We start from the raw sequence: 23946 nt of genomic DNA, 5'->3' as shown, positions 1-23946 counted from the left end.
CAAAGGCAGAGGCTTTAACACACTGAGCCTCCCAGGCGCCCCACTACTACCCATGTCCTTAAACTTAGAGTCATCTCTGAAAAATCTTTGACTCTATACCCAATCATTCATAAAGATGTACTGTCTACCGTATTAAATACAACGTTTATGTGAGAACACTTTACGGTCTGTAAAGTAGTGTCCATGCATAAGGTGATGATAACATGAATTCACATTTGGAGCAGATGTTCAAGGTCAACCCTCAAGCTGGCCTCATTGGACTTCTACAGTCTCATCTTTTACCAACTTCTTATCCTGTCTCTCTCCTTCCCCATCGTCCAGTGTCCCAGGCAGGCCAACAGATCACATTCCCATATATTCGCCCTGCTTTCCCCAAATCTCTGCCTTCATACATACCACTTACTTGCCTCAGTTGCTCTTTATTTCAACAGCTGTTTGCAGAGGAGAAAACCCACTGTCGTCTTCTCTTCTCTGTTTCTCCAGAGCCCATCCTACCTTTACAGTTGACTTCCTCGACATCCTTCCAGCATCCCCTAGGAATGGCTTCTTCAACAGCTGCACAGTACCTACAACCTGTTCTCACAGAGTATTTGGAAATTATTCTCTAGGGGGGGTCGAGCCTCATTTTCCCTGCTCTTCAACCAAAAAAATAAATGAATGCTCACGATGAATCTTTGCACAAGGACAGAAGTAGGAAAAGCTTCTCTTCCCTCAGCACTCTCTGCAATATTTAATTTATCAATATAGGTAAGTTAGCAGTGGATTGCACACCTGGGGATGTCTCTGGATACACATTTTACTGAGAAGGAAGCAAAAAGTGGGAGTAAAGATGACTTCCCACTGAAGGGAAGCCTCAGAGCTACACCTGCTGCGAAGGAACCTGCCAATGTCTTTTCCAACGCACTCTCCTAAGAAAAGGGAGGGGAAGGGAAGGGAAGGGAAGGAAAAAAAACGAAAAGGAGCAAGTTATAGCTCACATTTTAGAGCACTTTAGCAATTTACTATTTGCTTTCTAGTATGTCAATGATCTCATTCGACTTCCTCTTACAAAAAGTGTTCAAACGAAACACTTCATGTCTTTTAAAAGTTCTGAGTGTTCTTGGTTTCTGCCTGGGAATTTTCCGGGTCTGGATTTGGTGGTTGGAAAGCAGAAAGGAGGATAAGTTAATAGGAGAGAAAAGGAAGCTGAGAAGATGCCTGCAAGGTTCCAGGCGAGTCCGAGGAATTAAAGGGGCGCCCCGTTCTCGCTTGGGAGAGCTCCAGCTCGGCAGGACCTTTTACCAGGATCCCCGAGAGACCGCGCTTGTCAGGCTGCCCCAGCCAAGGGCACGCAGCCAGGCTCGGGGTGGCGGTGCGCGGCCGCTGCGGTGCGCCCTCCCTCGGACACGCCGGGCGCGGACGGTCAGGTGCGCGGCGAAGGCTCTCGCTCTGGGAGCCGCTCCCCAGGCGCGCGGCGAGGATGCGCGTGGGAGGGACCAGACGCTCCAGGGCACGCCCCGGCCAGCTCCCAGGCCCGGGTCCGTCGAGACCCGGCGAGCCGCAGCCCCGGGAACGGCCAGCTATATAAGTCACCCGGCGCGGGCAGGGCGCACGGGCGCTGCCAGCCTGCGCCTCCTGGGTCCTCCTGGCACTAGGGCGCGAAGGCGGGAGGCGCGGCCCCGCTCAGCTCCAGTGTAGCAGCTGCTCGCGCACCCCCTCCCCCGAAGTCAAGTCAGAAGCCGGTTTGCTGTCCGGGAAATTCCACCTTGTGGGGGCCCGAGTCCATCAGTCCTTGCGCCCGCTCGTCGCTTCTCTCTTTGAGCGAAGATGGTGGGCCCCACAGCCTTGGACGTGCCCCCGACGATGACGGTCAAGATCTTCTCCGCTGGCGTGGCGGCCTGTGTGGCGGATGCCATCACCTTCCCGCTGGACACAGCCAAAGTCCGGCTCCAGGTAGCGAGTGAGATGAGGCTGGGGAGGTGTCTCAGGGCAGAGGCGGGACACCTATTCTGTGCGCCCTTTTGAGAATGGCTTTCGTTTAACCACTCCGCAGTTGGGCTTGTCACGGAACTGGGTGCGTTAGGGTGGGGAACTGGACCTTAGCTGAGATTAACTGAAGAACCACAAGAAACCACGGAAGATCGGTTGACCATGACTACTGCCAGAGCCCCCAGAGTTAGGGTGCACTATGTGTTCTAAGAGCTAAGACTATCAGCCTCTCCCAAGTCTCCATGTCAAGTTCTTTGCCTTCCTTACTTTGGTGGGGGCATCTTCCCATCAGCTGCTTAGGGGTTCTGGGTGATTTGTACAGGGAGGATGGAAATGTTCAAAATGGGCATTGTAGCTAATCTCTCTCCATATATGTACTTAGAGATATAGAGATATCTAGAGGAGATGTTGCTGAGAAGGGAAAGGGAACCGGGAGCAGGAAAACAGTGGGAAAAATCTTGGCTGCAGGTTTCTCCACAGAGGACTGCCTGTTGCTAGTCTTTGTTTTTTCCTCACCAGTTAGGACCTCCTTACTCAATTTTCACTTTCCTCTGACCTGTACCTTTCTCATTTCCAGATCCAAGGTGAATGCCAGACCTCCAGAGCCATCAGGTATAAAGGTGTCCTGGGAACAATCACCACTCTGGCAAAAACAGAAGGGCCGGTGAAACTCTATAGTGGGCTGCCAGCTGGTCTCCAGAGACAAGTAAGCTTTGCCTCTCTTCGGATCGGCCTCTACGACACCGTCCAGGAGTTCTTCAGCACAGGGAAAGAAAGTAAGCAATGAGCATCCCTGGGCGGGTCAGACAACCAGAGACATGCCCTGGGCCCAGCTCTGTTCAAGCAAATGTTACATGCGGGGTAGTGGTCTTCATAACAAACTGGCAAGCAGACATCCAATATTAGCTTGGTACTCACCATTCGCAGAAAGAAAAGGAAATGTGCAAAATCAATTTTTCAGATCCAGATTTATACTTATAAAAATCACCTGATCAGTCATGGAAGTTTGGGTCATAATTTGGATATTCATCTGGAGAAGATAGATGGGCTGTAGAGTAAGGGGTAACTCGAGGTTCCCCAAACGTTGAAGTCTCACAAGAACATCTGAGGAGTGTTTTGAAAATCCAAGTGCTGAGGACTGCCCTGTTCCCTGTTCCCTGAATCTGAACTGCTCAGGTTGGGACCAGGAGATGGATGTTTTCACAAGCTTCCTGGAAATATCTGGCAGGCACAAATTTGAAAACCTTGGTTTGAAGGGCAGAAAACCAGACCTCATGAGGAGAGCTGAAAGGACAGGGAAAGGGGTTCCTCATTGTTCTCCAAGAATTCCTGTCAGTTTAGTCAGCATTTATTTGAGGCCACACTATGAGCGGGACTCTATTCTAAGAGCCTCAGATACATCACTGCTGGAAATATACTATTATTTGTATCCTTTAATAAGAGGGGAAACTGAGGCACAGAGAAGTTTTAGTACTTGCCCAAGGCCACATAGTTGGAAAGGGGCAGAGCACCAGTTCAAACCCAGGGAGTCTGGCGGCTAACCTGTCTCTCAACTACTTCACTGTCCTGCCCCCTACAGTTTCCATGTGATTCTGGGCATCATTTAATCCAACAGAGCTGTGAGATACAAAATGTTATCCCCACAGTCAGGTAGGGAAACTGAGGATCAGAAAAGTTAAGTAACATCAAGATCACCCAGCTAGCATGTATCAGAGTCGCTTTCTTATGGAGCAGACAATCCAGAGAGAAGATGGACTGATGATAAAATGAATATGTTAAGTGACTACTTGGCAAAGTTCACCATTTCTGCTTTAAGTAATTTTAGGATGGATGTGAGGGCGATCGGGCTGCGACATCTGTTACCCCATTGATCTGGCTGGCTAGATGGGTGTCCCTTTCCTCCCTCACTGCTCTGTGTGTGTCCCTCCCAAAGCTGTGCCCTCGGTCAAAGAGGACGACTTCCCCGATACAGGAGGACCATTCTTGAGTCAAGGGTATAGGAGTAGCTGCATTCCCCTGCTAGAAACTTCTAAACAAGCTCTCAAGGTCCATTGGTAGGAGTATGTAGTGTAGTCAAGCTTCCAAGACTCCAGACATATCCAAATGAGACACTGGTGGTGGCAGTCTGTTTTTCTTTAAAAAAAAAAAAGTCACCTTAGGATTACATAACTTTATGGGACAAGTTATAAATATTAGTCATACAAACATAGAATGAGTTTATTCTATACAGTTTCAAAGTAAAGTCTAAGTGCTTTGAGATCAATACTGCATTGTCCTGTTTGTACATGTGACAAGAGAGGAATCACAAAAGACGTAAAGCTGCCCATTCTGTTAGTTTCCTTCACAGTTGATTGTCCTGCCCGATTGGTGAGTACTTCAGATACTAAATTAATAGGACCTATCTTGGCAGGATTCTCTGTTATCCCAATTCCATGCATTTCGTTAGCTTTATGGAGCTGCCATGTGCCCCAAACCGTGTTCGATGCATGGATTATAGATTTCTGTCAAGGCAAGAGCTGTGAGCTTTGAGTAGGTCGGTAGATGGCTATGCACTATGATACATGCTCTTTAGAGCAGTTAGAAGTAATGACAGGATGTTGGGCACATGGAAGAGGAATACTTTACCTAGACTTGGGGCATGCTCGGGCCAGATTTTCCTGAAGAACTGACGTCTGAATCGAATCTTGAAGGACCGATAAGCCTAATAAGGTAAAGTGTTGAGGAAAGACCTTCCAAGAGAGTGAAGGTCATGTACAAAGGCTCAGAAAGCAGTGGCAAGAACACACAGGGCAGAAGGGAGGACTTGTTGGCAAGGAGGGGGAGGCAAAGCCCAGGCAGGAAGGAGCCAGATCACAAGGAACCTTGAAGACCATGCTAAGAAGTTTAGATTTTGTCCTTACAGTGATGGAAGTCATCGAAAAATGTTAAGCAGGAAAGTGGCATAAACCATTTATATTTTTGAAAGATCACTTTGGCAGCAATATCTAGAGGATTTATAGAAAAAGGCCAGAAGGGGATAAGTTAGAAAGTAAGAAACAACTGGGGTAGGCTACAACAATGGCCATAGGGAAGGAGAAGAGAGATCAGAAAGATTCAGGAAGTGTAGCTGACCGAACTTGGTAGGCAGCTGGCAGTAAGGCATGAGGGAGAGTCTGCGATGGAGACGGCTTCTGAGATCCTGGCTAACGTTCCATTCATGGAGGGCAGGAACATGGAAACTGTCTTGGGGGAAGGTAAACCTTAGGCAAGGTTGACACTTGAAGACGTGTCAACAAGTAACATCCAGTCAACACATGAGCTTAGGAGAAATGTCTGGGCTAGACTCCAGAGAGTTAGAGGTGGAACCATCAGTAGGGTCAAACAGAGCAGAGAGATCTAGCGTGGAAAGGACTGAAATGTGATGGATGTGACTAACAACAGGGACCCCATGGGTTTCCTTTGCCAAAACATCGGAGGGAGAGTAGCAGAGATGGAAGCTGGATTGTAGAGGACTGAGGAGGAACTATAAGAAGGGCCATGAGAAGTGAAGACAGAAAATATTGCCTCTACTTCAAAGGGCTTGACAGGGAAAAGAGAAGGGGACTGATGGACAGGATGAGTGTCACAAGATAAGATTATGAATGTGGCCCCAAGTGAAAGGGATTGTAATTGTCAGATCTTGCCCATTAAAAGATGGTTATCTATCACATGCTCAGCTCCTGGACAAGCGTGAGGGGAAAAGAGTACAATCAAATGGTTATGAAAAAACTTATGTACTTTCTATGTGCAGGACAGTATGTTATATGCTATATTGATATTATTTTAACTCACACGATGACTGTATGAGATAGATATTATCTCTATTTTACAGATTAGGAAACAAACAGATTGAGAAAGTCCTTGATGAATACATGTTCTTGAGACATACTTTAATGGATCCAAGACTACTTACAGTTTATTAAATAATATCTGTCTTGAGTAACCCAAGCTAATTTTTCAAATTTTCAGGTCAAAAATCATTTTCTTCACTTCTTTCTTTTTATTTTTATTTCCTTTGTAATCTGTTGTAGCCTAATACCACCGACATCCCATATGGGGGCCGTTTGTCCACTTGGGATTTTCCTAAGACCCTGAAGCCCTATAATTAACATTACCATTGACAAGAGGAAGGCTAAGCATCATTGGTGACTGGTACCTGCTCCCAGTTGGAAAATACTGGAAAAGAGAGCTAAATATAGAAGAGAACTAAGCACTGTTTAAATAGGCATTGCATTTTCTTTGTCCTTGAAAGTATTTATTTATTTTTTAATTCTAGTCAACTTCGAAGTTTCTAGACCTAAAGTGATTTAGCCCATACTCAGTACATGATCACAGCATGTACAAGCATTAAGGAAGTAGAAAAGATATAGAGATACAGTAATAGTAACCACTAAAATTAAAAAAGACATAGAGTTGCCCTCTGGGTCTTTTTTTTTTTTTTCCTTTTCTTTTTTGCTTGATAAGTATCTTTTCTCTCCGGATAGCAACACCTAGTTTAGGAAGCAAGATCTCAGCTGGTCTGACGACTGGAGGGGTGGCAGTATTCATCGGGCAACCCACAGAGGTTGTGAAGGTCAGACTTCAAGCGCAGAGCCATCTGCACGGTCTCAAACCTCGCTACACCGGGACTTACAATGCTTACAGAGTCATAGCGACATCAGAAGGCCTGATAGGCCTTTGGAAAGGTAATTGACTTCAAGGTGAATCTGATCATTATTAAAACACATATATCTTAGGGGGTGCCTTGGTGGCCCAGTCGGTTAAGCATCTGCCTTCGGCTCAGGTCATGATTGGAATAGAGTCCGGTCATTGGGCTCCCTCCTCAGCGGGGAGTCTGCTTGTCCCTCTCCCTCTCCCTCTTCCCCTACCCCCCCCCTTGCACTCTCTCTAGCTCTCTCTGAAATAAATAAATTAAATTAAATTAAAAAGAACACATATATCCTGTCAGCACCTTATCATATGAAGCCATTATACATTTTCTTTTTTCTAGGAACTACTCCTAATCTGACAAGAAATGTCATCATCAATTGTACAGAGCTGGTTACATATGACCTAATGAAGGAAGGCCTTGTGAAAAACCAACTCCTGGCAGGTAACTTCCTCTTAGATATGTAACCTGTGGGTCAACACATTTACAGTTTCATCCTGGAGCTTCTCCAGGGATGTTGTACTGAATCCCTTAATCGTAACAGTTGAAAAAACTAAGTAATTTTGAACACTTTTAATAGAACTTTTAAGCAAACAAAACAGAACAAAAGAAAAAACAAACCAAAACCCCAAAACACTAACTTTTAGAAGTTTGCTGCAACCAATTTTTTTTTCTGCAACAAAAAGAAAGTGTAACTGTATTCTTACATCAGCATTATGCTCATGTAATACTAGTATATGGGACTTTGGTTAGCATCTTATTCTTTATATAGCATAGCATCCCACACTCTATCCAGATGAGCTGGTTAGGTAAGGAGCCCATCAGTGTTTTCATCCAAAAGTAGTACCATTGGATAGGTTCCTAAGATAGTCTAACAGGTTCTAGAGACATTGAAATTCTCCCTGGACAATGACTTTAATTCAACAAAAAAAGTATTAGATGCCTATGTCTCAGGCATTATGCGATACCCTAAGGGCACAGAGCAGACTCACAGGATATTTTCCTAAAACACTAACAATCCCCTGTGCCACGTACTCTTTGTCATCTTTTTTGGTAAGGGTAAGTGAAAGCTTCCTTGGGATATTTTATTTATTGATGAGACATCCACCTTGGTCTTCTGATATCATCAGGTTTCCGAGGATCTGATAGATAACTAAAAACTAAAACCTTCTTCCAAAAGTCTGCTGCTGATTTGTTTCATTGATCTGTTTTAGACGACTTACCCTGCCACTTCGTATCAGCCCTTACCGCCGGATTTTGCACAACGGTCCTGTCCTCGCCAGTGGATGTGGTAAAAACCCGATTCGTTAATTCTCCACCAGGCCAGTACACGAGTGTGCCCAACTGTGCCATGACAATGCTCACCAAGGAAGGACCGCTGGCTTTTTTCAAAGGGTAGGATACGGTCTTCTCTGTCTGTAATGCTGTGTTCAGGCTATCTGTGTGCTTTGGGAGGCTGTCTCATCTAAACAGTTGACCAGCCTTAGTCTATGCCGTATGTTTAGTGTTTATTTTTCCTTGCCATAACTATCACCAGTTCCTTTGGGCCAGAAAACTATGATATTAAAATGTTCTCAGCCTTGATCAGAGGCTCGCTTAAATTCAGTGACCTGTCTCTTGGTCCTAATCTATTGGGAATTGGACAGGATTTTGCTTGATCAGGACTAGAGAACTATAAAGTGGAGGGACAGCATAATAGAGGGCTACACAAAAACAAGATGTGATTTTGCTATTAAAAGAATTTTTTAGGGGCGCCTGGGTGGCTCAGTGGGTTAAAGCCTCTGCCTTCAGCTCGGATCGTGATATCAAGGTCCTGGGATCGAGCCCCGCATCGGGCTCTCTGCTCAGTGGGGAGCCTGCTTCCCCCTCTCTCTCTGCCTGCCTCTCTGTCTACTTGTGATCTCTGTCTGTCAAATAAATAAATAAATAAAATCTTTAAAAAAACATTTTTTTTAGAGGTGCCTGGGTGGCTCAGTGGGTTAAGCCTCTGCCTTTGGCTCAGATCATGATTTCAGGGTCCTGGGACTGAGCCCCACATCAGGCTCTCTGCTTGGCGGGGAGCCTGCTTCCCCCTCTCTCTCTGCCTGCCTCTCTGCCTACTTGTGATCTCTCTCTCTGTCAAATAAATAAATAAAATCTTTAAAAAAAGAGAATTTCTTAAATTTTTAAAATTTTTAAAATTTTATTTCCAGTTAATTAATTCTAGTTAGAGCTGTGTTAGTTTCAGGTGTCCAATGTAGCGATTCCACACTTCCATACATCCCCCAGCACTCACCACAAGTGCCCTCCTTAATCCACATCAGCCATTTAACCCATCCCCCCTGCCCACCTCCGCTCTGGTAACCATCAGTTTATTCTCTATAGTTAAGAGTCTGTTTCTTGATCTCTCTCTCTCATTATTTCCCCCTTGCTTGTTTTTTAAATTCCACGTATGAGTCAAATTATATGGTATTTGTCTTCTCTGACTTATTTCATATAGCATTTTCCTCTCAAGCTCCATCTGCGTCATTGCAAATGGCAAGATTTCATTCTTTTTTATGACTAAATAACATTCTACTGTGTGTGTTTGTGTGTGTGCACGTGTATTTTCGTCAATCAGTGGACACGTGGACTGTTTCCATATCTTGGCTCTTGTAAATAATGCTGCTATAAACATAGGGGTGTATGTATCCTTTTGAAGTAGTGTTCTTGGATTCTTTGAGTAAATATCCAGTAGTATGATTGCTGAAATTTTCACTGTTTTAATTTGATGAACTCAGATTTTTTTATTGTATTAAAGTAAAACTAGAGAAAAATCATTGCTATTGACCTAGAAAAGTCATGCAGAAAATGATGTGGTTTAAATAATTATTATGCTCACCTTGAAACCAGTATTGCGTAGTAGACCACTTTTCCCGTTAAGTAGTATTACATTGGCTACTACCTTCCTAAGAAAGTACAATATGAACTAATGTATGGATGCACTCCATAAGGATTAAACTGGTGATATTTTAGCCCTTTCTATAACCCTTTAAAATTGTAAGGCAATGCCTCAAACTTTATGAAATAAGCATAAATGCACCATACACATTATACACAAGGTTTTCAATTCACCATAATTAGCACTAATGATATGCAAATATGAATGAATTATATTATAAAATTAATTCAGAATGGATATCTCAGTTATTGACCATTAACCATTTAACAATACTTACATTTTTTTCAAATTGAAACCTTTTGGGGATATATGCTGCAGCAAGGATGAACCCTGAAAACATTATGCTAAATAAAATGGGCCAGACACAGGACATATATTGTATGATTTCACTTATGTGAGGTATCTAGAGTAGTCAGATTCATACAGACAGAGGTGGAATGGTGATTACCAGAGGCTGAGGGGAGGTGGAGGGGGGGTAGGGAATTATTATTTTTTTGTTTTTAGGTTTTATTCATTTATTAGAGAGAGCATGAGAGCATGAGTGGGGTTGGGGGAGGGGCAGAGGGAAAGCAAGAATTAGGCTCCCCTACTGAGCAGGGAGCCTGACACAGGGCTTGATCCCAGGACCCTGAGATCATGACCTGAGCTGAAGACAGATGCTTAACTGACTGAGCCACCCAGGTGCCTGGGAATTATTGTTTAGTAGGTACAGTTTCAGTTAGGGATGACCAGAAGGTTCTGGAGATGGGTAGTGGTGAAAGTTGCTCACAATGTGAATGCACTTAATTCTACTGAATTATACACTTAAAATGATTAAAATGGTAAACTAATGAACAATGTACCACAATTAAAATACACACACATGCACACATACACACACACACACATCCAGGAGTCAGGAGAAATGTATTGAGACCTTAAAGTAACCAAAACCTTTGGGACATGATTTTTCTGGCCAGATCTCTTTTAAAAAATATATCCAAAACAGAGTTAACTGATGACGTCTTTTTCTCTCTGAATGTCTTATTGCTGCAAACAGGCATTCAAAATCAATCATTTGGTCTTCACAGTTTGACAGAATAACAAACAAAACAAAACAGAAAACAAACCACCCAAGCCCGCCCCTCCTCCCCGCTCCCCTCCCCCCCCAAAAAAGAAGAAAAGTACACTTAGCTCCTTGACAGTCTAAGGCCAAGAATTGCCAAGATCGGGACAGTACTAATTTCTTCACTTTAGAAAGTGGTCCACTTACTCATCAATTTTTCTTGGCTTTCTCCTCTTCCTCTTTCAACAGTTTCCTACCTCCCATTCCGAAAGCACTGCAAAAGATAGCAAGAATTTCCTTGCTCCTCAAAAAAAGAGTGTTACGGGGAAATGCCCCTTCAGAAAGGACACGAGCTTTGGTGTGGTGGGAAGGAAAGCCGTTTGTGTATTTGGATAGATGTGATCATTCAGGGTTTTGTGGTTCTGAAGCAGTATTAGACGGCTACATAAAACATTATCTTAGGCATCGCTGGAAAGGGAAGGAATAGGTCATTTTAAATGTTTTTATTTGAGAAGAGTGGTGCAATGAGAAGCAGAAACTGTGTGATAATAGCTTTAAGAATTCCAACAAACTCAAGAGAATGATGACATGCCCTTTTCTAGATTTGTACCTTCCTTCTTGCGACTCGGATCCTGGAACGTCATCATGTTTGTGTGCTTCGAACAGCTGAAGCGAGAACTGATGAAGTCAGGGCAGACCGTGGATTGTGCCACATAATCACCTTCAGGAAAAGGCGGTAACACACCAGGGGGAATCTTTGCTGACCGGATAACTAAAATCAAAAATGAGAACAAAACACCTATTTCCCCTTATTTCACCCTAAAAAGATAAAGGAGTTCTGATAAAGAGTTTTGGACTTTTCAAAGAAAAATGAGTATGTATTTCCTGTGACTTTTATTCTCAGTGTCTCAGGAAGGAGAAAGCAAAATTCTCAGTATGCACCTTGGCTCATGCAAGGTGGAAATAAGTGACTGCATTTGATTGGCTGTTTTGAGAGGGTGGGAGTTTTACGATTGAATATGAAGAAATTTGACATGTTTTCATTATAATTCAAGTTAAGGAAAGGAAAGGCAAACGGCTGCATTTTATGTTTATAAATACTTAATGATGAACAGTTATCAAGGAAATGTGGTTTCCTTTTATTAACCCAGTTGTCAGTTAATATATTCAGTGAAGTATTCCCAGTACCTTTGAATGTTTGCCATTCGGGGTCTATCTCTGAACGTAAAATTTGCGGTGCACTTCTAGCAAGTGAAGGTCTTTAGAATCAACAAGCATAAACTTACTTTAAATGTAATTGGTACAGATTTCTAATTTTGGGAGTCTGTGTTTTATGGCATTTATAACAACCTCTAATCTAAGACACTATAATCTTTTGGGCATATTGTTATTACAATCATGATATCTGTGTCAGAAGTGCAGGATTTTTGAGGCAGAAGGTACCTTGGGTTAGACAGAAGAACAGTCTGGGATTCCTAGTGAGATAAAAACAAATCTTCGTGGCATCTTTCCAGCCAAGCTAAATTCATCATTAACACCTGTAGGAACCTTTTTCTTATGCCCACAGACTGAGTGCAGAAGAAATAGGGGAAGAATAAACAAGAGATTAGAAAAGAAGTGTAAGACAAAACCCAGGCTTGTTTTGAGCCAAAACCAAAGAATGGCGGAAGGGCCAGGAAGCCTACAGGTTGTCAGGCGGCGTTCTATTTGTTTTCATCAGCTCCGCATTCTATCTACTGTTGTGTTCTTCCCCCTTGACTTTATGAGGTTTTCCTGGTGCTTATTTCCCCTGCTGTTAACAGTAAAATGGCCTTGTAGCAGAGGTCTGCAGTATCCCTCCCCTGTCTCTTTGATCGCGCCACTCTAGCGCATGCGCGCCTCATTTCCTGTTGTCCTGTCCGCATCTCTCTAGGGTCTTCTGGCCAAGAGAGCCATCCCTGTGCGCCTGCGCATGGTACGCTCGAAGAAAGGGAAAGAACACACCCTCTGGGAGCCGCCCTTGCCCAGTAACTGATGGGAGTTTGTATATAAATACTTTAGTCCCCTCGCCCTCACCCAAGGCCTCAAAATCCAGTTACACAGTGTTATTTTGCTTAATACAAAACCCTTTATGGGATGACTTCAGTCCCCTCACTCCCTTACCAGTGTTTCCTGGGATCACCGCCCAACTGAATGACAAATCCTTATTCAAGGTCTGATTCTGGAGGAAGCCAGACTAAGACAAACCACAACCTTAGAGTAGCATGTTTCCATCAAATACAGAAGAAAACATAAAAGTTCGTTTCTTTGCCGTCAGGAAGAAGGCTGTAGTGACAAGATACTGTCCCTTGATCAAACTATAGTCAGGCTTCTCTGAACTGCCTTTTTGTACTAAATACTCCTTAGGCATGTCTTCAAGAGCTCAATTTAACAAGAATCGGGCTCGATAGGTTTAGCCAGAGTCCTTCACCCTTCATAAATGATCACCCTTGATAACTGATCAAAAATTCCTCCTCTACCCTTGATATTGGATCAATTCTCTTGGATTTTCTATGTACACATTTAGATCATTTATGACTAACTTTTCTTTCATTCCATCCACTTGTTTTATGGCACTGGGCAGGACTCTTGCACAATTTTAAATAGATGTGCTGTGACAATTTAGATTATTCATCAAATGTTCACTCTAGCCCTTTCTAATAGAATACATGTCCCTGTTCCATGGATGTTGGACTTGACCATGTGATTTGCTATACAACCAAGGGAATGTGAGTGGACATGATGTGAGCAAAGGCTTGAAATACCCGTGAGCCATTGGACTTCTTGTGTTTCTGCTGCACCATAAAAGAGCATACCTCAGGCAGCCCACTGGTCCCAGATGAGTAGATCACATCGAGATGACAGGAGCCAAAAAAACATGACCTGTGTTTAAGGCCCACCGAACCCACCTGAGATTAGCAAAGCTGCCTGGTTAGCCTACCCATGTGTGAAGAAGGAATTTTTTTTTTTTGTAGCCACTAAGATTTTTGTGTGATTGGTTGTTATGTGTTGTTATTGTGGCAAAAACAGATACAAGTGGTAACATCCTTTCTTAATTCTGATCCTGATGTTTTACCATTATATTGGTTAGTGTTTTTTATAGATATAATTCGTAAAATTAAGGTAACCCCTATCTCTTGTTAAGTTTTTAACATGAATGGATGTTGAACTTTTTCCAAATGTTTTTTCTGCAACTTTTAAGATTATGTGATTTTCAAATGTTAATGTGGTAAATTTCATTAATTTTATTTTGGGAATTAACCTGAGCTGCAATTGATCACACATTAAAACAACGTATCTATATGTAGTTCATTATTATTTAATATATTTATTTCTGGACTTCAGTATGTTTCTATTTTATTTAGCATTACAACATCTAAAATTACACTGGCATATAATTCTTCTTTTTCATTCTGTTCTTGTTGGACTTGAGTCATCAACACTATGAAGTTTCATGAAGGGTGTCCACCCTTCATTACGTAGAAGAGATTGTGAAAACTGTCATTATTTTATTCTTAAATGTGTTAACTTACCAGTGCGGAACTGTGGGTATTTTTTGTTTAATTAACATATAATGTATTATTTGTGTCAGGGGTACAGGTAAACTGTAGGTTTTTTAATGGAAAGATTTTAAATTCCAGAATCCACTAACAGTGCTAGGACTTTCTGCTTCCCTATTTCTTCTTACACAGTTTTGTTTTGATAAGTATATTTTTCTAGAAATGTTTATATTTCATCTAAAGCTTCAAATTTTTGAGGTGATCCTTAATATATTTTCAGTGTTTGCAGGATCTGTAGTGATGTTTCATATTTAATTCTTGATATCATTATTTGCTTTTCCTTATCTCACCATGGTTTATCAGTATGACTAGTCTTCTCAAGCAACAGCTTTTTACTTTCGTTGATTCTATGGTATATATTTCTACTCCACACATCTGGGCTCTTGCCTTTAGTATTTCCTTCTTTATTTTCTTTAGGTTTATTTTGTTCTTTGCTAAACTCCTTGAGATGATTACTTTGTCTTTAATTTTCAGCCATTCTTTTTTCAGTATGTACATTTAAAGCTATTATTAGTACTAACTTTAATAAGTACTGCTTTTGCTGTATCCAACCAGTGACATATCTGGTATGTTTGTTTAGCTTAAAATAAGATAGACATGCACACACACACACATACACACACACACACACAGAAGAATCCTCTGCAGCAGTACATAAATAGAATAAGGAAGCTATGTATTAATATAAAAATGTATCTAAGATACACTGCAAGATTAAGTAAGACATACTACAGTGCAGTATGAATTATTCCCATCCTTTCTAAGAATGGGAGATGGGAGTGGCAGCTTCTTTTCTGGTCTTATAACCAACTGTTGTTACCCAATAACATCTTAAATAGGTAATTAGTGGATGAGTTAAAGTCATAAAAATAAAAATTTTCTGTATATTCTGATAAATCTATAAGGACATGATTAAAGGATTAAATAAGAAAGGCACTATTTCATGGAAATAAGTAACTTAAATAAGGGATGGGGAGGAAAGGAAGAGATGGAAGGATTAGCAGAAAGGCTTATAACAATTGTGACACTTTTTTTTAATTTGTTCACAACATTCCGAACAAAATGACATCACATTTCAACTATTGCTTTTACATAAGAAGTTAATTGTTTTATCCAAAGTAGACAAAAATCTATTTCTTTACGTTGCCAACCAGCACTTTTTCCCCCAGGGAAAGCCACTGCTCATTTTTTGAATACATTAACAGAAACACAGAACTGCCCTATAATTGGGGGAAAAAAAAACAAAACAAACGAATTCCCCTATAATAATAGTTGGGTCTTAGCTGAAGTACATTTAATTTTTTTCTTGTCAAAAGCTGAAGCCAGAAAACAAAACAAAACAAAACAAAACAAGCTCACTCATGATTTCTCTGATGTTTAAAGTCCATTAATCTTTGTTAACAATCTGCCTGTGTGGAGAGGTTCCTAAATGTGAAAATGGAAAGTAAGCCTCCCCAGACTTATTCATAGAGAAGCTGAGTGGACCATTTATCCTGAGAAAATAGCTGCTGGCCCCCAATCATTACTTCAAGGAAGATAATAACCATTATTGCTCTCTAAGCCAAACCTCTTCTCTTCTGTGCCATGATAGTGTGTAATATTTCCTGCTCTGGCAATGAGCATTCCACTTTTCACTCGTGTAATGCTGCTCCTTTGAGCAATCTTTGACCAAGTTCAATTTCACTGAATGCTAAGGGGAGAAACAGTAATATAAACAATTATTAATACTGGAATAAAAATGAAGACTACATATAAATTTCAGATAGAAAAATACATACAAATCCAAACAGTTGTTAAGAGAGGAAAAAAAATACAAGATGGGCGTTTTCAAGAAAAAGATTTTGTTTTCTAACTGGTGCCAGTAAGACACTGATTTTATAACTAACTCTACCACCCTATGTATATACAAAGAGAGGCTGGTCTAGGTTCACTGATATACTGATATCCCCTGATTTCTCCTATTTCCTTAAAGATTGTCTTTCAGAACATATTTGAACTACAACCGGTGTAACTGTGTTTACACTATTCTTGTCACTGGCACACTCTCTTAGATCTGGCACATACAAAAATTCATTTCCACATTGATTCACTTTTCTGATGCTAAAGTAAACATAATTTTCCTGCTACTTCAATTCTATCACTACTTTGGTATTTCATTCATTATTATAGAAACAGGTAAGATTCTAATTATGGATTTCTAACATACATAGGTCGAAAGCAAGGAAAAGTGGGAAGGTAAACACAATTATGTTTTTTCTTTTCATGTATGTCACTATGTTACACTCTAATTTACAAGTGGCGACTCTTAGCTTGGCTTCCAGACTATCAAACATTAGAATTTATTGGTAGCTTTTACACCAATTCACTACAGAATTTCTGAAATGGTTACTGATTATTTTAAGCAAAAACAGGACAATATCTATATTGTACAAACAGAGATGACTTAAAGAACATATTATTGACCAAACTTTCTGATGACATTCTTTTTAAAACATTAAAGTTACTTTCCTCCCTAGAAGGGTAAAAACTTGCTTAAAAAGTTCCCCCTTCCACAGTTGGATCATTCTTTATTAAGCATATTGACAAAGGTTTAAAACAGTTCAAGACCTCAGCTATTGAAAGATCAAAATATTAAGGTAAGTATTTTCAGCTTGGAAATTAAACTAACAGAATTGCTTTCCATGTAAGAGTAAACACTTAAAACTTTAATGGTTAGCACCTGATCTTTACCAGGATTTTCTTACATCTCCTAGAACTCTAGAGCTGGATAATAAAGCACCAAAAACATAAAAATAACAAAATAAAAGAAAGATAATCCCAAGGTTGAGAAGTCTCCTACAAGAAGCCAATTTTTAAATTCCTGTGATACTGAGATGCTAGACCACCATGATTATAATAAAATGAATCCAATTTTTAAAAGTTTTATTCTGTTGAGAAAATAATAGTTTTAATGCTGTGTTCTCAATGTATGTGCCATACAATACCGCATCTGTTATTTTCCGCTTGGGTATTTTTCATCGCTTTTCTCTCTGGCAAGTTTACAGAGAGAGGTCTGTCAACAGACAGGAACAAATACTGCAAGTCTCAGGTCTTGCTATACCACAGGCATCAGTCCTGAAACTCTTGATATTCATGTTAAAAGATCCACCAACTCTCATCATGTTTAAATGATGTCTCTAACAGGCTACTTTCTGTAGGATTTGAGAACTTAGTAATCAGACAAACCTATTTTTAAACTCTTTTAGTTTTGCTAGGAGTACAGATTTCTGAAACACACAAGGAAGAAACTATTCCCGTTAGAATTTCCTCACTATATAATCCTTGACAGCACTTGATGCCCTCCTGAGATTTGAGGAGAATAAAGCTATACAAGATGCACAGTCATCATCCTCAGGCTACTTTAGAATCCCACAGACCATCAACTCAACACCCATAAAGTCCGTACGCCATTATCCAGAAACACTATGGAGGCAAAGCAAAAAGAAGCAACAGTTAACAGTGAGTAAAATAAACCAACCATGTTTCACGGGTATTTTTAAGAAGCTTTAGGTTTTCCTTTTGTTTCGGTTCAAAGACAGCTTTATGGGAAGTAAGCCACTGTCCTTTGAATACAGTCAAGATTTTCTTACCAAGTATATCTCTTTTCATAAACACTCACAGCCAGAGAAGCCTCATAAAAGGCCCTCACAATGAGCACTAACTATAGTTCTTTCCTACAACAGACTGAAAAGCAAATACTGAAGATGAGAAAATGCCTTTAAGCTTTCAAATACCACTGTGATATTTTCAAGTATGGTATTTAAAAACAAAAAAGCTAGTCACCAATACTATCATTCTCTCATTAGCGATTATGCTAATGAGAGAAACCAAAAAGAGGCCATGTTTCTTTATCTTGTCTGACATAACTCTGCTTCCTGCTACTAATGAAGCAACATTAGGAATGTGATTGAGATGCAAAGAAAGAAAGCCTTGAAGAGCTACTCTTCCCGTTAATTAACCTAGGGAGAAAACAAGACAAAGGAAATAAAAAAACAATCGTTTCCAAACTAAGACACAAAAAGTCTGAAAAGAGCTCTGAAAAGAGATGGACTTGATAGTTACAATACATAAAAATGAACACTGATTTTTACACATTTTAAACAACCAATTTAATACAAATACCTGATTTATAGTTTTACACTAAATGGGCTAAGTCCCAAGTTCCAAACTGTAGTTTGCAGGCCTCTACAGTAGGGATCTTTGGAAGGATAAGGTACCTTTGGAGGACAGTGTATAAATGACTGTAAACATACACTGATTGTCCACTAGCTTTCTTAAATAGAATTTCTGAAATATTTTAGTAGGAAATTATATATAACGAGTGTAATTGATCAGATAATTTCTATTACAACATATAAATTCTGTTGTGTGTGCAAAATGTGGTAGAAATAGAAGATAATATGGAGGAATCATATCTTTAAAGTTAGTGATACATTATAATCCAGTAAGAGTCCTTTAATCTTTTCATGAAACTTCTCTCTATACATGTTGAAATACATAATGCTTTCTGGCTTTTCTTCAAACCAAAACTTGTCAAATTCATACACAAGGTAACCTGCAGTGAAAAATAAAACATAAATACAGTGCTCAGTAAAGGAAATCACAAACAAAGCATCTCATTTTAAAGTGCAGAACCAGGGGTGCCTGGGTGGCTCAGTGGGTTTTAAAGCCTCTGCCTTCAGCTCAGATCATGATCTCGGGGTCCTGGGATTGAGCCCTGCACTGGGTGCTTTGCACAGCGGGGAGCCTGCCCCCCCCCCCGCCCCCGGCTGCCTCTCTGCCTACTTGTGATCTCTGTCAAATAAATGAATAAAATCTTAAAAAAAAAAAAAATAAAGTGCAGAACCCTCCTTTAAATTCCACATGAAGATATAATAATCAGACCCTATGACCCAGCAATTGCACTACTAGGTATTTATCCAAAGGATACAAAAATTGTGATCCAAAGAGGCATCTGCACCCAATGTTTATAGCAGCGATGTCCACAATAGCCAAACTATGGAAAGAGTCCAGGTGTCCACCGACCCACTGACAGGTGAATGAATAAAGAAGAGATGGTATCTATCTATCTATCTATCTATCATCTATCTATCATGGACTATTACATAGCCATCAAAAAGAAAGAAACCTTTCCACTTGCAACAACACAGATGGAACTAGAGGGTAGTGGCTAAGGGAAATAAGTCAGAGAAAGACAAATACCATATGATTTCACTCAAATGGGGAATTCAAGAAACAAGACAGATGAACATAAGGGAAGGGAATGAAAAATAAAGTAAGATGAAAACAGAGGGAGGCAAACCATAAGAGACTCTTAACTATGGGAAACAAACTGAGGGCTGCTGGAAGGGATGGGGGTGGGAGGATAGGATAATTGGGTGATGGGCATTAAGGAGGGCACTTGATGTAATGAGTACTGGGTGTTAGAAGCAACTGATGAATCACTAAATTCTACCCCTGAAACCAATTTTACACTGTATGTTAACTAAACTGAATTTAAATAAAAAATTTTTAAAAAGATATAATAATCAGAAATCATATTAATAAACTACTAGAAGGATGCCTGGGTGGCTCAGTTGGTGAAGCACCTGCCTTCGGCTCAGGTTATGATCCCAGGGTCCTGGGATTGAGTACCACATTGGGCTCTCTGCTCAGCGGGGAGTCTGCTTCCCCCTCTGCCTCCTGCTCCTCCTGCTTGTACTCTCTCTCTAACAAATAAATAAAATCTTAAAAAAAAAATTAAAAACCTACGAGAAACCTGGAAAAACCTTTTTAAAAAAAGGAATATTTTGGTATGTTCAAAATAAGCCGGAATTTCAATAAAATATTTATTATATCTACCGTTTGTCTCAAATGTCAATAAAATCCCTCAAATGTAAAGAGATATAGTACTATCAAAAAAATACCTTGAGGATAGGAAAAAGTTATCCCCAGAGATCCCTGAAACACAAATATGAAAGTAATGAGAAAACATTAGAAAGCATAAAGTACATGAAAATATTAGATAAGGATAAAGTATAATGAAGTCTACTTCATTATAAATCTAAGAATTATTTCTGCTTTCCTCAATAAACTAGTCAACACCTTCATTTTTAAAAAAAGAATATATGGGGGGCACTTGGGTGGCTCAGTTGTTTAAGCATCTGACTCTTAATTTTGACTCAGGTCATGATCTCAAGGCTGTGAGATCTAGCCCCACATCGGGCTCTATGCTCAGCATGGAGTCTGCCTGTCTCTTGGATCCACCTGCACCACCCCTCCAACCCCGAGCAGCTTGTGCACTCTCTCTCTCTCAAATAAATAAAATGTTAAGAAAATATATGTGCACTCTAAATAGTAGGCTAATATTTTTGTTTTGCAATATCTTCATAAAAGTAGCCAAATAAACCATCAAAGTGTTAACGGTACTTAATAAATATGCATATAGATATATTTACAACCAAAAAACATGAATTCAAAACCATTCCTAAACTGTACTTGGATTCAACCAAATATATTTAATATTATTTAACAAGTGTTATCATAGTGCTCGCCATGTACTCATGTGCAGATGTACTCTCACGGCAATCCTATGACACAGTACTACCTTATCCCCATTTTACTTAAGAGGAAATGGAGTGTGCAGAGAGCTTTTACCTTTTTTTCTCCAAGTAATTTCTATGCTCAGTGTGGGACTAGAACTCACGACCCTTAGATCAAGAGTTGCATGCTCTACTGACTGAGCTAGCCAGGTGCCCACAGAGCTTAAATAACTTGTCCAAATCACATAGTTTACAAGTGGTCTCTATTATGTTATAAGTTAGACTTTGTTTCCACCAGAATCTCATTTCCTCTTCTGAAAGGACTTTTAAGAAGGGATAGAAGTGAATTATTTAAGTTTTTTTTTTTTTTTAATTTGACAGAGAGAGAGAGAGAAAGAGAGCACAAGCAGGGGGAGCAGCAGGCAGAGAGAGAAGCAGACTTGCTGCTGAGCAAGAAGCCTCTTACACTGTTGGTGGGAATGCAAGTTGGTGCAGCCACTTTGGAAAACAGTGTGGAGATTCCTCAAGAAATTAAAAATAGAGCTTCCCTAGGACCCTGCAATTGCACTACTGGGTATTTACCCCAAAGACACAGATGTAGTGAAAAGAAGGGCCATCTGTACCCCAATGTTTATAGCAGCAATGGCCACGGTCGCCAAACTGTGGAAAGAACCAAGATGCCCTTCAACGGACGAATGGATAAAGAAGATGTGGTCCATATACACTATGGAGTATTATGCCTCCATCAGAAAGGATGAATACCCAACTTTTGTAGCAACATGGACGTGACTGGAAGAGATTATGCTGAGTGAAATAAGTCAAGCAGAGAGAGCCAATTATATATGGTTTCACTTATTTGTGGAGCATAACAAATAACATGGAGGACATGGGGAGATGGAGAGGAGAAGGGAGTTGAGGGCAATTGGAAGGGGAGGAGAACCATGAGAGACTATGGACACTGAAAAACAACCTGAGGGTTTTGAAGGGGCGGGGGGTGGGAGGTTGGGGGAACCAGGCGGTGGGTATTGGAGAGGGCACGTATTGCATGGAGCACTGGGTGTGGTGCAAAAACAATGAATACTGTTACACTGAAAATAAACTAAAAAAAAAAAAAAAAAGAAGAAGCCCGATGTGGGACTCAATCCCAGAACTCTGAGATCTGAGCCAAAGGCAGACGCTTAACCCACTGAGCACCCAGGTGCCCCAGAAGTGACCTATTTCAGATAAATGGAGCAGGGAAAGACAATGACTGTATAAAAGTGTAGCAAGACTATCATAATCACTTAATATGAAAACAAAGTAAATTCTATTTTAGAACATCAGTCATAAATAAAGCAAACATTAACAGTTAAGAACCATGACATTTCAATACTGAAATGTCTAAGAAGACCAATTTAAGAAAATACTTCAGATTAATCTCTTGATATGATAAAATAGATTTTTGTTAACTAGGATATGTTAGAAAAGTGAAGAATAAGGCCTTGTTGGGCAGAGGGATGCTACTTCCTTCTCATTCCCAAAAGACAAACTGAGAATGGTAATCTTGTAATTATTTTTAAGTATATTTTTAATCTTTATTTCATTCAAAATTTAGCTTGTGTATACAGTGGAACAATAGTACATCTACAGAAATTACATATTCATGTATAAATTGAATCTGTGCTCTCCCCCACCCCTACTCCCATCACATTAATAGGTATGTACAATAAAAAATTTAGAGATTAATAATCTGGGTAGTATGAAAAATAAGACATCTATCTAAACTTTATGGTATTTTTGTTTTAGTATTTTTGGCTATTAAGTTTTAGCTATTTACCATTCATTTAAGTCCTTTAGATTGCTTTTTTTTTTTTTTTAATGTGGGTTCCACACTGGGCATGGACCCCAATGCAGGGCTTGAACTCATGACCATGAGATCAAGACCTGAGCTTAACCAACTTAGCCACCCAGGCATCCCAAAATTGCTTTTCATTACTGTCCTCGGCAAATGATTACTTAGGTCTGGAACAAACTGCTCAAGTATAAAGTACTAGAAATTTCTTGCTTCAGAGCTGGGTTATTGGTCTATAATGTAAATTGGTCTCAGAGAAAGACCTGCCTAAGGTCCTGAGACTGTAATGGCTAAGTTGATGAAACATCAAGAAATTGCAGGAGATGACACCAAAATTATAGGAAGCTAGCTGGCAAGGCCTTACATGACATAGACTCTGAAATCCTTGCAGGAAAGGATGGAAAAGAGTCATTTCCACAAAGCACATCTATTTTCCTCTTGACTCTAGGAGGTTTAAACACTAGCCTCAATGGAAATCCCACACAAAATTTCTAACCTTAAAATTCCCTGTGTGCTTTTACTGTCTCTAACCAAAGCCACAGGGGCTCCGGATATTTTCCAATAAGGTTTAAAAATAAGGGAACCAGGGGTGCCAGTTAAGCAGCTGCCTTTGCCTCAGGTCATGGACCTGGGGTCCTGGGATCGAGCCCCACATCAGGCTCCCTGCTCAGCAGTGAGCCTGCTTCTCCTCCTCCCTCTGCTGCTCCCTCTGCTTGTGCTCTCTTGCTTGCTCTCTCTCTCAAGTAAATAAAATCTTAAAAAAAAAAAAAAAATAAGGGAACCACAGGAATAGGGATTGACTGTAAACTGGCCTGAGGGACCTTGTGGGGTGACAAAAATGTTCTAAAATTGGATTATGATGTTGGTTGTGTAACTCAGCAAATTGACCCAAACTCGGTGAATCGTATACTTAAAATGGGTGAATTACTGGAGTGGTATCTGGAGGTGCATGCTGCATGAAGGGAGTGTTTTGGTCTTGAAAATGAAAGCTTTAAAACTGCTAAGACTTTGGCCTCATTTCTGCTCTCTCCGCAGTGTCTCGAACAGCAGCTGACACCAAGTACGTGAATGCCTGAATGCAAGGTACGGAATTCTGTAGTCTGACAGGGATGCTCCGAAAGAGAAGGAAAGAAGAATAATGCAGAAATGGATAACCGAAGGAACAAAGTCTCTAGTAAGACTTCCCAGAGAAGGTCATGTCTAAATTGAGATTTGCAAGATGCGCAGGTGTCACCTGGACAGAAAGGAAGAAGCAGAAAGGGTGTTCCAGGCCGAGTGAGAGGTCGAGAGTCAAAAGAGAGCACAACTAAAAGGCCAGTGTGCCCACATTGTAGACTGTGGGGAGTTGATGTCTGGCAGGAGAATGAATCTGGAGAGG

At 40.5% G+C, this 23946-nt stretch overlaps 2 protein-coding genes across 3 annotated transcripts in view; one reads left to right on the top strand and one right to left on the bottom strand.

The window, feature by feature from the left end:
- Window positions 1-1806: 1806 nt before the first annotated feature.
- UCP1 (uncoupling protein 1) lies at window positions 1807-11316 on the top strand (the record flags this gene model as incomplete). Its single annotated transcript, XM_080797195.1, has 6 exons — window positions 1807-1932; window positions 2546-2744; window positions 6471-6671; window positions 6977-7078; window positions 7849-8029; window positions 11202-11316. 6 exons carry the CDS (start codon window positions 1807-1809, stop codon window positions 11314-11316), a joined length of 924 nt encoding a protein of 307 aa, XP_080653321.1.
- A 3875-nt stretch (window positions 11317-15191) lies between these two features.
- Window positions 15192-23946, bottom strand: part of ELMOD2 (ELMO domain containing 2) — a 30415-nt gene continuing 21660 nt past the window's right edge. Inside the window, exon 9 of one of the 2 annotated variants that reach the window (XM_080796642.1) lies at window positions 15192-18771. In XM_080796642.1, coding sequence (XP_080652768.1) covers window positions 18626-18771 — 146 coding nt within the window. In that variant the 3' untranslated portion in view covers window positions 15192-18625. The remainder of the gene's footprint in view (window positions 18772-23946) is intronic. The other variant, XM_080796643.1, reaches the window with a different exon arrangement.

This window comes from Martes martes (assembly GCF_963455335.1).
Source record: "Martes martes genome assembly, chromosome: 2".
Classification (NCBI taxonomy): domain Eukaryota; kingdom Metazoa; phylum Chordata; class Mammalia; order Carnivora; family Mustelidae; genus Martes; species Martes martes.
Note: the sequence above shows the minus strand (reverse complement) of the source record. Positions and strands in the feature narration are given on the sequence as shown.